Here is a 16,108-nt window from a genome sequence, read left to right as displayed (position 1 = left end):
GAGAGCCGAGGTTGCCCACCCCTGTACTAAGGCAACACTGAGGCAGATAACAAACAAGCTGTCTTCAACATTCAAAAGACACAAAACCAACTTCTTTTGGCTCTGATAATAGCGGTTCATATAGCAAATAAGCAGTGATCCAGATATAAATTCTAGCACATTTTAAAGCACATTTTTGAATCTGCGCACAATTTCTGCAAATTTCTGCATTTTTTGGCATAGCGTTTTCTCTAACTGATACATCACAGGATTATTCACACATAGACCTATGATTTACCTAGTTGTATTAAAATAGGGGAAAGGGACGCTGTGGCTCAGTGGGTTAGGACGCTGAGCTTGTCGATCGGAAGGTCGGCAGTTTGGCGGGTCGAATCCCGAGTGCCGCGTAACAGAGTGAGCGCCTGTTACTCGTCCCAGCTTCTGCCAACCTAGCAGTTCGAAAGCACGTAAAAATGCAAGTAGAAAAATAGGGACCACTCCGGTGGGAAGGTAACAGCGTTCCGTGCGCCTTTGGCGTCTAGTCATGCCGGCCACATGACCACGGAGATGTCCTCAGACAAGCGCTGGCTCTTCGGCTTTGAAACAGAGATGAGCACCGGCCCCTAGAGTCGGAAACGACTAGCATGCATGTGCGGGGGAACCTTTACCTTTACCTTTATTAAAATAGGGACTAGATGATTTTCACTGCAATCACGTTATGTATTTTAAAAAATATTTTAGCTTGATTTTTTTTTAAAAAAATCAAGGGTTTTTGAGATTAATACTACATTTAACTATTGGTTTGAATTGATCCTGCATACAATGAATTATTTTCTTGGAAATTATAACAATGGAACATTTTTAGCAGAAAGGAAAAGATCTGCTGGCTATTACATTTACCTTTTTCAGATTTATGGCCTGATTAATTTGGTGGATTCAAGCTAAATCAGCTATTTCTTACTGAATTCAAGAACTAGTCTACAGTATTTTTAAAAACATTCTCTAGTATTTCATACAATTATTTCTCACCAATCCATGCTGATGTCTTATATAAAGTATTCAGGGTTTAGTGTCTTCCCAATGAAACAGGGTATTTGAGTTTCTTAATTTTGAATTCTTAATTTTTCCCCCTGTACACGTTCTTAGTTATTTTGGTTGACGTGTCTTCTGAAGCCAGATTAAAACATTGTGTCACCTAATAATTATATAGCATATTTTATTAAACTGAAGATGTTGTTAAAGCTGAAAAGAATGTGTGCCAAAACTAATCCCACATGTAGCTGTAATTTTTTTATTTAATTGGATGTTATCTGATTTGTAATCTGATCTGATCAATACCTGATTCTGTAATCTGACTGAAATGAGGAAGATTCTGTTGTTCCTGAACACAACACAATTTTTATCAAAAAATTCTTGAAATGAAATCTATAAACAGCATGACTAGTCAGATCTTATGTCACATTGCAAGTTTTAATATTTCTTCTGTAAAATAGATTGATCTTCCTTCCATCATACATTTACATGAGTAGGTTGCATATCGAGATAACCTTGGAGTAGTGGGGTGAATTTCATTTGGGGACAAGCTATCTGTTCAGATGTTATATTTTTATATCTGTCTTTACCCACAGAAAGAATATAAGAGAGCCATGGAGATGGAAATCATAGGAAGGGGATTAACAGACCATGCCTTGGAGACACCTGATTATATGAGGGCAAAGAATGCCACAGATATTGCTAGTGAGGTTGGTGATTCATGAACATCATTTGATTTCCTGCTGTATAAAATAAAAAGCAAAGCTACACCTGTAAACTACTTATTCTGGATATCTCCCCTGTAATGTTTCTCTCAACAGCTTAAATATAAGCACTCTGCAGAAATGGAAAAAGCCAATTATACCACAGTTGTTGACACTCCAGAAATCATCCATGCACATCATGTGAAGAACTTTTCCAGTAAGGTAATGATGGCCTTGCAGATGGAGGTGAACTCCAACTCCCAGGAGCCTTAACCAGCATAATAAATAATGAGATATAGAGACCTTCTGAAATAGGTCTCTGTCTGTGTGACCTTGAGAGTGCATTGTAAATCCTTCCAAAAAGTGTGGGGCATTCTACACTGTTGGACATTTTCACTTTCACTGGTGACCTCGCTTTCATTTTTGCCATTGTTCCAATTTGGAACAAAACTACTAATAATTAAAGTTTTTAATTACTGGGAAAATTCATATAGATTTCAAAGCAGGGGATGGTGACCACCGATCACGTGCCCCTAAAATATCTTTTTGTGTCTTTAGAGTACAGCTGAATTTCTTGGTCAACTGCCAAGAATCATAAGTATAATTTCTCACTTTTTTTTTTAGCAGAGAAGCATTTGGTAAACGAGTTTCATTTAACAATTCCTTAAAAATAAGAAAAACCCACTTTTCCAAAATCCATTATTTCTCCTCCACCCCCTCTTTGATGACATTACACCTTACTATCTGTGGCTCTTAACTTCCCCCATTTTTTAAAAAATCCACTTCTTTTGGCCCAGTCTACACTTCTCAAATGAATACTTAAGTCATAAAAGCTATGACCTGAACGTCATTGATTTAAAAGTTAACAGATAATAAATATCATTGTTTTGGCTTCCCCTACATGGAGATAATGGATTATTGTTTTCCAGATTTCTAAATATTTTCTGAAAGAAGTTATTTAGCTTGCTTGATCTAGATCACGTTAGACAATTGAAATCTGGAAAGTGCAAACCCAAGCCATCACACATTTTAACAAATGTACTTATTATACCTATATGCAATGTTTGTCACGCATCTGCTCTTATTTTTAAAGGATTTCTTCCTTAGGCAATGAAGATGACTAATTGATTAATTATGAGTCATCAAACTGGTGGTGACTCTTAGTGACCACATGGATAGATTTTCTCCATGATGATCTGTCCCTAACCTGGATCTTCAGGGGTTCCAAGTAGTGCATTTTTTCACCAGTGTAAATAATTCATTCACTTTGCTGTGTTTGTCCCCATCTTCTTTTTCCTTCCATCTTTCCCAGCAACAGAGAACTAGCCTTCCCCTAGTACGACCAAAGTATGATAATGGAAGTCTGGTCATTTGAGCCTCAAGTGAGAAATCTGGGTAGATTTATTTGAAGAATAAATGACTTTGCTTGATTTCTGTGGTGACTTTGCTATAGTCACTAGGCAACAAAAAGTGTTCGTGGTTATCTCTCTGCATGGGTATTTTAAAAATTACAATCTTTGTTTTGTTACTATAATAGTACTTTTTTTTAACCTGAATAACAGAAAAAGTATAAGGAGGATGCAGAGAAAACCATGCCGTACTATGTGTCTGTATTAGAGACTCCAGAAATACAGCGGGTCCGAGAAAATCAGAAGAATTTTAGCATGGTATGTATACATAGAGTCATGAATTCCAAGAAAGTGAACAATACTCCCCTGAAGTGCAATATTATTTCCTTTGTTATATGAGATGCGAAGCCTAGTAGGTAGAAAACATTTTGGAACTGAAATGTTTTGAACCTCACCTGCTTTGAGTTTGAAATAGGTTGCTTGTACTTTACTAGAAGCATGTCTGATGCTGTTCTGATCATGCTCACAATTGTCAGTGATGCTGATCATGTAGTTAAAGAAAAAGGACACAGGTATTTTCCAGAGATAATTACCACTCTCGCTAAGGTAGGTTCTTGATTATTGCTTTCCTGAGCAAGAAACTTAACGTTTGCCCTCAATGTAATAACTGCACTTTGAGCCTTTCTTGATTATTTTGAAAACAAATCCAACCAGGATTGTGGGGCTTAGTTACAAATAACTTATTAAAATTTCTCAAGTAACTCACGAACGCAGAATACTAAATATTAATAACACACCAGGATTTGACCACCTCTGGTATTATATTTTGAATGGCCTTTGTTCGTGCTGCTGTAAATATATTTTCCATATACCCTCTCTGCCAGTTTTATATCTTCATTATGTAAAGGCTGTCATAAATTATCCACTCAATCATTCGTTCAATTCAGCAACCGGATTGAAAGACTGGATGTAACAATGCCACCTCCCCACAAAAACTGAGAGAGGAATTGTGTTGAGAAAAGCTGGAGGTCCATTGTTTGTCTGTCTTGCTTTCTGACACTGAAGATCTCTTCAGGACCCACATCTGTATGGACCAGCTGGCCTCAAATGATAAACCTTTATAATTAGATTTCAGAACGACTCTTGTAAACCACTTCGAGAGTGCTGCAAAGCACAATGAACTGGTATATAAGTCGAAATGCTATTGCCAGGGCTTTTTTTCTCATAGAACGCTCAGAACGGAGTTCCGGCACCTTTTTTGGATGGAACCTTGTAGGGTAGGCAAGGCAGGTTGTATGACGTGTGTGAGTTCCAGCACCTTTTTCTTTTACAAAAAAAAGCACTGGCTATTGCTATTACTAATATTCAAAAAGTCAATCAGGAAACAAGAAGACTGAAGCCGAAGCTTTTGTCTCCCAGGCTATTTCTTAAACAAGTGTCAGAAATTCCAATCCAGATTACAGTGGCTTGGCAGTGGGGTTGGGCTTGTACTCAGTCCAGATTATGGCAAGACTGCTCTTTCCTCTGCATCTTGAGTTTCTTATCTGCACAAGGAAGGCAGGCTGGTCCTCGGGGGACCAATCTACCAGTGCCTGCTCTTTCCTTTGGGGGGGGTTACTCCCTTCTCACTAGTCCCCATGCCTTCCCTTGGCAATAATAATAATAATAATAATAATAATAATAATAATAATAATAATAATAATGATGATGATGATGATGATGATGATGATGATGATGATGTTGGAAGGGACCTCGGAGGTCATCTAGTCCAACCCCCTGCTAAGGCAGGAAACCCATTCCCAGAGGTCTGCACACAATACATAGCCACCTTCACATTGCCTCCTTCCCACTCTTTTCTTTGATGTTAAAGCAAACCCGTTCTTGTTTCTTTTTTCCTCTTATGGTACCACTCTAGTTCTGATGCTACGATCTAAACAATAGGGAAAATTTGCTCTTGCACTCCTACTTTCTCTCAAGCTCCAGGGGCACTTTGTAGCATGGAAGAACTGATAGGTCAGCTTTATAGAAATAGCATAGTAACGTTTCCACCTTGCACCTAAAACTTGCTCTAGAAAAAAAAAAGGCAGGGAGGAGGGGAGAAGGGAAGCTTTGTAGTCCTTTGAGCAGGGGATGGAAAGCAAGGGAAAGATGCTTCATCCAGCCTGGGCAGAAAATGAAAGGGCATCCAGAGGGAAATTTGAGGGTTGAACAGAGCATGAGCTTCTAAGGGTGAGGATTGTCCATTGACATAAGGGGCGATCATTGGATTAACCAGAAGATGATTTTTAAAAAGAGCAACTGCTGACCAATAGAAAACATAGCAGCCTAAGCAAAATGGCTGCCCAGGACAGAGACGAGCCACTGGGGGGCAGGGCTGGGCCAGGCACTGCAGCAAATCAGAGCTGGGCTGTTCCTGAAGTGGATGAAGCTCTGAAGCCAACTGCTCTCAAGGACCTCAGAAGGCTCAGGTTGGGTAACAGCAGCTTTGAATCAAAGCTGGGAAACGGAGGTGCAGGGGGCATTTGCAGAGGGCCGAGAGTGGGAGAAGGAAGATGTCACCGGTTCTTGCACTCAGGAAGCAATGAGTGGCCTGTACGGGTGACAGGCCAAACGGAAGTCTTTGAGATTGATGCACTGAAAAACATGTACTCTCTTAACAGCTTCAGTATCAGCATGATCTGCAGGACAGTAAAGGAAAGGTCACAGTTGTAAATGAAACACCAGAAATTTTACGAGTTAAAGAAAACCAGAAAAATGTCAGCTCGGTAAGTTTATATTGTTTGGCAAATGATTGGTCTCCTTTTAATGTTTTAGTTTGCTAACACATTTCAATTTTTTCACTGATATCAATAAAGCCTCTTGACAGTAGATAATTAAGAAACCAGTTAAGTGCAAATGAAAGCCCTCCCTCCCTCCCTCCTTCTTTCTTTCTTCTTTCGTAAGTGTGGGAAACAGTCATAGGTCACCTTTTTCAAGGCCGTTGTAACTTTGAACAATCACTCAACAAGCTGTTGTAAGAGGGTAAAAGTTTGTTCTCGATAGGAGCAACACTAAAATCATGGGGCTCACTACCCCCGCCATGCTCGTGAGTTCATCGAAGCCTGGCACTGCACAAGCAATTCCATCAACAGACACACTGACCTACAACCAGCCTACGAACCCCTCAGAATCCAAATCAACCGCACAGCCAACCAGAGGCAGCATTGGCCCTCAACCAACCCACGCAAGCCCCCTCCCCCACCAGCAGTTCACCTCCCCATGACCCTGACCTGAAGTAACCTCCCCATCACAAGACCCATCACGAGCCTCTCACTGATGACTCACACCTGACCCATCACAAGACCCTCATTTGACACACCCACACCTGAAGCCCTTATAAACAGAGGAACACTAACATCCCCTAAAGTCCACTGAAGATGTTACCCAGCCTGATAACGAAACGTTCAGAAACCAACCCACAAGCCTGGAGAACACCCTCATCCTATACCTGAGCTACAGATATTTGCCACTATTGCAAACTGTTGTAAGTCAAGGACTACCTGTATATCCTTATGACAAATATTGCTTGTTTTTGTTGGTCTGATCTCTTTCCTGTTATATTGCTTGAAATTATAACCGTCAAGTGGTTTCTCCAAACAAGCATCCCCAAAGATAATACACATGACACAGAGATGAGAGTGGGTATGATTTTTTTTTATTGAAATAGATGTTCTGATGTTATTTCTATTTTTCTTGAAGTAGATGTTCTGATGTTTTGTAGTGCTGCTGTAGAAATGACAATATGTCTTTCTGTGATTGACCTTGTGGTTTTGCTTTAGGTTTTATACAAAGATATCGTTGGAACAGGAACAGCAATTGAAAAAACACCAGAGATACAGAGAATTAGAAAAACCACAGATGCCATTAGCACGGTAAAAAAATCAAAATGATTGTTTAAAAAATCATTCTTAATTGCCACTGTTTTAACTTATAAAATTGAATGCCATTTATACTAATATTTGCCATAGTACTTACTGGATGGAATTAAAAAATTAATTCGATTGGAACTAAAAGGGATAAATATGTGTTGGAACAATAGTTTTGCTGTACTTAGAGTATATTCAGTAAAAACAATGAGGTTAAATTTGGAAAAACTGGATCTGATCCATAATTCTTTAATCCAGGGACTCCATCCAGGGGGAGGGTGTTCTCTGTGGGCGCGCCGGATTTATGGAACCATCTTCCGGTCGAGCTCCCGATGGCGCCTGACCTCCGCTCCTTCCGGCGCGATCTCAAAACCTACCTTTTCGAACAAGCTGGCCTGGCCTGATGGGATGGGGTTGGGTTTTATTAATCTGTTTTAACCTATTTTTTAATGTGTTTTAACTTATTCATGGGCATTTTGTTTAATCGTTTTTAATTTTTGTATCTTGTTTTTTAATATGTATTGCCCTGTTCACCACCCTGAGTCCTTCGGGAGAAGGGCGGTATACAAATAAAATAAATAAATAAATAAATAAATAAATAAATAAATAAATAAATAAAAACATTTCATATTTGAAGGGACTATTAAATATGAAGACAACAGCCTCTTTCAGAAGGGATTCCTCACTTTCATTGCAAAGACTCTTCCATGTGCATTCAATTATACGGAATAGTGGCCTATATCCTAGGTTTCACTGAAGAAAGTACTAGGATTCAAACTGATGTATTTAGATACATCAGAACTGAAAAACAACCAGAGGAATACCAGCATGCACAACAAATACATATACCCCAGCATGCCAGGATGAACATACATATCATAGCTTCCACTGTCAACACATGCAGCCTTAATGTCAGGGCAGTTGTAGTGAAAGAGAACTTTTGTGGGAAATAGAGCAAGATCAAAATGAAGAACCTGTGGCCTTCCAGAGGTTACACTGCAGCTATCAGTAGCCATAGCCAGCATCACCCAAGATAAAGACTGCTAGGAGCCTTAACCCAGCACCATTTGGATGACTACAAGTTTCCTACCTATGCGGTAGATGGTTTATGCTATGGCATTCTTTCCCAACCTGGTGCTATGCAGTTCATATAATTTTGTAACTAGCTTATTTGAAGCTATCTGGGTCACATTTAGGCAACAAAAAAGTTGTTTTTTTTTAAAATAAAATCATTTCATAGTTAAGGATAAATCGAACAACTGCCAGTGTGAGAATTTCGTCAATCCATGAAAAAAAGACTTCTACTTAATTATCTATATTTACTTGAGTGTTATTTCCGAACTTCCTTCTGAAGCTTCCTTCATAAGGGATTTTTCACTAGCGTGCACGTTAAACTTTACGGTGCCACAACTATATAAATCTTCAGTGACAATTGTTTTCTGTGCTCTCTTAAGTGAGGTGAGATGAATATGTGTATGTCTCTTGTACATGAAGTCATTGTTTGCTCTCTCTTCTGACTGCAACTTTGCAGATTAAGTACAAAGAACACATCGGAAAAGGAACTCCCATTTCTGACCTTCCTGAAGTGAAAAGGGTCAAGGAGGCACAGAAACACATCAGCTCGGTAGTGGCTAATTTTTCCCCCCTCTTTTAATAATGAACTGGCTAATTATGACATGCTGCTGTTCACCGTACTAAGTTGCTGTTTATTCCTCTTGTTAACATGTACTAACACCATCTGTACTTTTAAAAGGGCACTCTCACTGTATTCCAAAGATCCATTTGCTTTGATAACTTTTGTATATAAACCTTGAAAGGAGAATATAAATGTATTAATGCTGAGCAGAGGAGGACATCCCAAAAGTTGGTTTCTCAGGCAGAAAAATTCAAATGGGGATGGGATTGAATGGAATTAAAAATATAATGACAAACTAATTGATGAAGTGCTTCCTATAAGCCTAGTCTAAAATTTGCCATCTGCCAAAGACAAGTAACTTTGGCTGCCTATGTATGAAAGCCCTAATAAGCAGGCATATACATAGAATGAAGGCTACTGCTAAGCTTGTAAGCCGCCCTGAGTCTTCGGAGAAGGGCGGGATATAAATGGAATTAAAATAAATAAATAAAAATAAATAAATAAGAAGAGATGTTTGACAGGTTTCTGGATATACTTAGAGACACCTGGGCACAATCCTAATACAACTGCATTAATATTTATTCATATCTGTTATCTTAGCTTGTGAATTATGCACTGTTTATTTAGCTTGCTTATTTATTTGTTTGTGGTGATCCAATTCCAGTTTTCAAATTAACTTTCGCAACATACCATTCTTGAAATCTGAATTTAGGGATTAAAGATTGGGAGTTTTAAATTCTAAACAATTCGCCAACCTTTCCTGAACTTAATTTTCTAGCTTATTTTTAAGGTAATCAAATCAAATTACATGGAGAAAAATCTATTTATATGGTTACTAGGAGCTGGAACCAACTTGATGGCACATAATTAATCAAATCTTAATCGGACACCCATTGGGTAGTTATTAGAAATATTGATGCAGTATAATAATCAGTACAATATTGTGCCATAGATTTGTCTGGAAAGCAAGGCAATTATGGCTGACCATAATTAGAACTGTTTAGACAGTTAGAACAATTAACCAGTGGAACAACCTGCCTCCAGAGGTGGTGAATGCTCCAACACTGGAGGCTTTTAAGAAGAGACTGGACAGCCATTTGCCTGAAATGGTATAGGGTTTCCTGCCTGAGCAGGGGGTTGGACTAGATGACCTCCAAGGTCCCTTCCAACTTTATATTATTATTATTATTATAGTTAGTAACAATATAACATCTATGAAGAAACCATAAAGCATCCATAGGTATTGTCTTCTCCTTTCTTGTTTTCTATACTACCTGCTTTGTGGTGGAGTGATGGACGGGTTAGAAAAGTCAAGATACTGAAGTGGTGCGCACTTCAGTTTTGTATTACCATTATTATTATTATTATTATTATTATTATTATTATTATTATTATTATTATTATTATTATTATTTAGGATTTTTTGCCTGCTCCCCCTCCCTGACTAAGCTTTTCACCAATGAATTAGTTTTAAAATGTGCTTTTTGTAAAACCTGGTTTCACTAGACGCGTGTGTTACATATTTCATTTTTTAACTTCAGATTTATGTTATTTGTTTTCAGATTTTTTTCAACTGAGCGAGTGCTTGATTCTAACTGTATTTTTGTATGTGAGGAAATAGGCATCTTTTTAAAGAGTAAAATGCAAGACTTTTAAATTTTTTTAAATGGATGGACTTGGTGTTCTTTTCATTTTTTAAAGAAAGCAAAAATGTGTGAGACTGGTTTGATATTATATTTAAAGCATGAATGTACTTCTTTTTTTAAAACATGGTCTGATATTATGTGAAAGGATGTTAAAGTTGAAACAGAATTTTTATTAATTCAGGTAATTCAAATCTGATCCGAAAGGCCCTTTCCAGATAGGGGTTTCCCAAATAAAACAAAATTAAAAAAATTAAAGGGAACATTATAGTTCCAAGATTTTTTGATCCCTTCTTTCTGACTGGACATCCATGAAAGAGTTTTAAACAAAATGTTCAAGGGAACACAGATAGTCCTTATTTAGCAACCACAACTGTGACTGGCAACTCAGTTGTTAAGAGAAGCTGTCACTAGGTGAAACATGATTTTACTATTTTATTTCAGCTTTACAGACCTGCAAAGGTTGTAAAATGTAAGGACTGGTCATAAGGTTATATTTTCATCACAGTCATAACTATGTCCAGTCACTAAATGAGACAATCACTAAACAAGAACTTTCCCCCCCACTTAATCATATCCAATTCTTGGGGACTGCTTGGATTAATCCCTGCAGTTTTCTTGGCAAGATTTTGGAGGTGGTTTGCCATTACTTCCTTCGTAGGACTGAGAGAAAGTGATTGGTCCAAGGTCATTCTGCTGGCTTTGTCCCTAAAGCATGGCTAGAACTCACAGTCTCCCAGTTTCTGTCAGGCGCAAGTTACCAGCAACAGGAGTTTAGTGTGAAGCATTTCAAATTTATTACATGCTACCTATGCCTAAGAATCTGATCTAATGGTGAAGGCAAATTGGTGCTAAATAAAAGTAAAGGGAATTCACCGGAAGGGTGGGGGGTTGGACATAGGTCGCATGTGGGAGCATAGTGATTCCAAACTGAAGATCCTTGTGATCCCACCTTTGGGCTCCACCTGGTTTCTAGATGGGTATCTTAACCACTACATCAAACTGGACTACCTGTACTAAAAAAAATGCAGTATTTCCATTTCTTTCGTTCCTTTCTGACACAACATGCATTATTTTCAAAACAGAATGGAAACGTTTCTCACAGTACAACTGGGTGTATGTGTACATTTATATACAAAACAAGTGCGTTAATCAACATTTACATTGCGCCCTGATGTTTTCCTAGCAGCTATCCTATTTCTCATCTTGGTGGGTGTTTGTATTCTGCAGGTAATGTACAAAGAGAATGCAGGGCAAGGAACTGCAATATCAAGTACTCCAGAAATAGAGAGAGTCAGACGCAATCAAGAACACATTAGCTCGGTATTTCTCAATAAAATCAAATCTACTTTAACAACTCATAATTTTTCTTTTTTTAAAAAGAATAATCTCTAACTATCACACTCTATTTTCTACTGCCTCCGATTTTTGTGACTCATCTCTCTTCCTAACTTTTAACTAATTAAAAACGTTATGCATCATAAAATAAGTTTTGAAAAATAAAACAAAATATAATAAACAATTTGCTCCCATGATAAAATTAACACAGTGTTTCCCTTCCATATGCTTTCCTTAACCTGCAATGTCATTCACATATTTAATGAATAATATTCTATTTCTTTCACCCTTTTCTCTTTGTGGCACTAGTCCAACTGTAGGATTTAACCATGCACTTTTACTGCCTACTACCAATTGAAATTGAGTTCTGGTTATTGCACCTCTTTGTTGGGGTCTTTTGTGGATACTTTGTTGTACCCCCACAGGTGTCTTACAAAGAACAGGTGGGCACAGGAATGGCAACTCCTGTTACACCAGATATGGAGCGGGTCAAACGTAATCAGGAGAACATTAGCTCGGTATAGCTCAAAATATTTATCAATACATAATTTTAACTGTCATGATCTTATGCTAACTTTCCTTTTAATTTTAAACTCTCCATGAGATTTTGATTATCTCTTCCTCTTCATTTTAGTCCCATCATGAGACGTGGACAATTAAAGCACTAATTATTTTTGTTTTGCAGTGATTTTTAACTTCTTCTCACCATACCCCTTTCCTATCTTCCTTCCTCTCCTCAAATAGAACAATATGGTTTGCCTTAAACAAATAGATGCCTTCCCTTTGCCCTTATAACAGGAAATCTTTCTAATAGCTTTTGGCATCCATGTTTTGGTGCAATGCAATATTAGAATAACACTTCTTTGATCCTAACTTAAGGAACCCCAACAACTATTGTAAAATATTTTTCCAAATGTTCTTTTATTGCTGATCTTTATTTTTTTAAATGATGTTTTAAAGCAGTTTGTGATTCTGCACAGAAAAAACAAGAACACAGTTATAGTCTTCCGAGTTCCAAACTCCAGTACAAAGGTCCATACGTGCATCCATATATTTAATTGCCATTATATGCCAATGACTCCTTATTGCAATTAAATTGGGATAGTTGTTCTATTGGATTCCAGCATTTCTTCACCTGTCCTGTGACTTCCAAATCCTTTCTCACTCCTTCAATCCTGTCTCACTCCAGAGGAGGAATAGCATAGCTGTCACTTTTGTAGTAACAACTTCTCCATCTCCACCAGTTTTAATTTATTTGACTGGAGAACACGAGGCCGAAGAATCAAGACCAAGCTACAGATTCTAAGAAGGCTATTTTTTTTGTCCCCTATTCATAAAAACATGTGAATCCTTGAATTTGCCAAGCAAGAGAATTCAGTTCTAAATATATTTAAGCTGTCAAGGCACATAAAAGTGTTTGTGCGTTTAGCCTATGAGTGGCCATACAACCACAGATCACAACTCACTTCCAAGAAGAGGTCCTCATATTCCAAGACTACATCATGGAAGACATAGCCTGATCAACCCAAACTGAGTTCTGACTGGTTGTTCTCTTCTCTTTGTGTCCTTCACAAGGGAGAATGTAAAGATGCTACAGAGGATTTAAAGTATACCTATCATTACAATCACCTCAAATTATTTGAATGCAATTAAGTTATAAACTTGGGAGGGCTTTCATATCCAATTTAGCAATACTTTTAGGAATACTTTTTAAGGTCAGAATAGGGTTTATTTTTAGGAGGATTTTCAAATTTCTGTAGACCGTGAAGAAAACTAATTTCATAAAGAAAATTGCATTTCTGTACTGATTTTTTTTACATATATATTTCTTCTTACACAGGTATTATACAAAGAGAATTTAGGGTCTGGAACTCCAATAAGTATTACCCTAGAGTTGGAGAGAGTCAGACGCAATCAAGAAATCTTTAGCTCGGTATTTTTGTAGTTAAAAATGCCCTTTAACTTTATTAAAATGGAATTAATTATTACAAACCTTTATGTTATTCATTCTGAGTAACATAAAATACTTTTTTTTAAAAAAAATAAACTCTTTATTTTAGTAATTGAATCATTCAATTACTGTCTTTTTTATTTGATTTTTTTGTTTCTTTAATGATGGTACATGTATTCCCAACTCATATTGATAGTGTGGGAAGTAGACCAAAACAGCTCACAACAAATTTTTGGCTCTGTAACCTTAGGCTACAATCCAGCCAAAGTAATTTGGTTGGGTTTCATTGAAAAAGCAAAGTTTATGCTTAAGTCTATTGTATCTTCTTATAATAAATGGGGCATACAATGGAACTTTGGATGTTCACTAAAACTTCTAATTACACAAAGTTCCCTTTTGACCCCATTCAAATTAACATTTGAATCTTGATTAGATGCTATATAATTCACGGATCAAAGTAATATCAAATCTATCAATATAGTTAATTTTCCAATAAATGTATTTTGTATTCTAATAGTCTGGATTATTGTTAACTTTTTTACTGTCCCTGGAATACTGTTAACCATCTGGAATACAATCCTGACAGTTTTTCTTTTTTAACTCCTGTGATTCTTTTTAAAATCATGTACTGTATTTAGTGTAACTTAAATTGTAAAAAGAATATGGTCTAAATCTCCAATTGGATGGAAGAGGGTGTATAGTACTTTCTCAGATGAGGTTTAGAAATGAAAAAAAAATGCAACCAATATGCTCAGAATAAAATATTGGAATTATTTTTTTACGATTTATAGCTGAATCTCACTTCCATCACTTTAAGATTGCCATTATGTCCTATTTCTGCCAAAAACCTGATATCTTTTGCAGTGGTTTCTTTGCTCCAATAGTTTGGGACTATTGTATTATTTTAGCATAGCAAAAAGAAACCTTGATTTAACCAACATGGCATATAGTTTGAAGTTTCCAAAATACTGGATGACTAATCTTTATACCACAGTTCTACAGCACAGCATTGCTGGCTCTCTAAAGCAAAGCCCTTCCCCAATCAAATTATTTTTGAAAAATATTTATTTATTCATTTATTAAATTTATATGCTCATTCTGAAAAAAGGAAAGGCGTTATGCAAAAATGTCCTGGGATCTTGAATAATATTATCAACATATTATTTTGGGGCATTTGAGGGATTAGCAGGCCATTTTACAAGACTGATGTCCAAGATCTTAACATGTTTCCAACTCCTTGGACCAATCTTTCCTGCCCTAGAGCCAGTGTATCCAGGGATTGGCAGTGGTTGTGATGGTAGTGGTGGAGATATCAAAACAGGCAAGATAATGGCTGTAGCATTGTGACAGAAGTCTCACCTGTTTATGCTTTATATATGGGTGCAATATTGAGCCACATACAAAAGGGGCAGGGCTTGGATCATGCCATCATGCTTGGCATCTTGTGTGTTTTGACCGTTCTGAATCCATCACAGTGGAGGGCCTCCAAAAATATAGGAAGGTGAGTGAGTGACTCCCGGCTACAAACTATGCTGTAATGTGCCATGTATAGTTAAAAATAGAGACTACTGCAAAGAGAAAAACCTAAACAGATAATAAAAGTTTGAAGCAACTTTATGAATTCCCATGCATAAAATCCATTAAAATATTTACTATTTTCATTTTTAATATTCATTCATTCATAATATTTAATGGGTTTGTTGGTTGCATGGCCATGATCCACCCACTTGGTATCTTAAAATACTATTGAGCTTAATCAAAACATAAGAGCCGTGGTGGCACAGTGGTTAGAAGGCCATGTTGCAGGCTAATTCTGCTGACTGCCAGGAGCTCAATCCTGACAGCTCAAGGTTGACTCAGCCTTCCATCCTTCTGAGGTCGGTAAAATGAGGACTAGATTGTTGGGGGCAATAGGCTGACTCTCTAAACTGCTTAGAGATGCCCGTAAAGCACTATTAAGTGGTATATAAGTCTTATTGCTATTGCTATAAGCCACATTCTTACATCTTCTTACAATCTTGGATGACTTAAACATTCCTAATGCTGGATCATATATAACTTGGTGCATTAAACATTGCAATTTGCTAGCAGGCTAGGAAAAAAGCAAGAAACCACAAAAAAGAATATTGTTGAAATAGGACTTGGAAAAGTTTTCATAACTTTGAAAGCCTCACACTCATCCCCAGGAGATTGAAGACCAATGTCCTTGGTATATTTCAAGTGACTACTGTTTTTCATTCTTATTTTTGTTTTGTCCCACCTTCTTTTGCCATGCAGGTCCTATACAAAGAAAACCTAGGGACAGGCACCCCAACTCCTGTCACTCCTGAGATGGAGAGAGTCAAACACAACCAAGAAATCATTAGCTCGGTACTTCTAGGAAACTGGCACTTTGATCTCCCCCTTTTTTTAAAAGAGCTTTTTCCCAATCACAGTTCCAGCTTGATAATGTCTTTATTGTGCTTTCTGTGAAACTTTGGTCTTTGATGTTCAATTTAGGTTAGCGTCACATTGGAGAGCTTTAAATCTTTCCTGCTATTCAATACCTTGCCTCCAAATTATTGCCAAAAT

The 16,108-nt window shown here is 37.3% G+C and overlaps 1 protein-coding gene across 1 annotated transcript in view; it reads left to right on the top strand.

The window, feature by feature from the left end:
- Nucleotides 1-16,108, top strand: part of NEB (nebulin) — a 196,352-nt gene that overhangs the window by 166,551 nt on the left and 13,693 nt on the right. Inside the window, exons 145-152 of the mRNA XM_083350431.1 lie at nucleotides 1,608-1,721; nucleotides 1,833-1,937; nucleotides 3,278-3,382; nucleotides 5,725-5,829; nucleotides 6,883-6,975; nucleotides 8,501-8,593; nucleotides 11,479-11,571; nucleotides 12,012-12,104. Of these exons, the coding sequence (XP_083206557.1) occupies nucleotides 1,608-1,721; nucleotides 1,833-1,937; nucleotides 3,278-3,382; nucleotides 5,725-5,829; nucleotides 6,883-6,975; nucleotides 8,501-8,593; nucleotides 11,479-11,571; nucleotides 12,012-12,104 (801 nt within the window). The remainder of the gene's footprint in view (nucleotides 1-1,607; nucleotides 1,722-1,832; nucleotides 1,938-3,277; nucleotides 3,383-5,724; nucleotides 5,830-6,882; nucleotides 6,976-8,500; nucleotides 8,594-11,478; nucleotides 11,572-12,011; nucleotides 12,105-16,108) is intronic.

This window comes from Vipera ursinii (assembly GCF_947247035.1).
Source record: "Vipera ursinii genome assembly, chromosome: 1".
In the NCBI taxonomy this organism is placed as follows: Eukaryota; Metazoa; Chordata; class Lepidosauria; order Squamata; family Viperidae; genus Vipera; species Vipera ursinii.
This window is presented reverse-complemented; position numbering and strand designations above follow the sequence as displayed.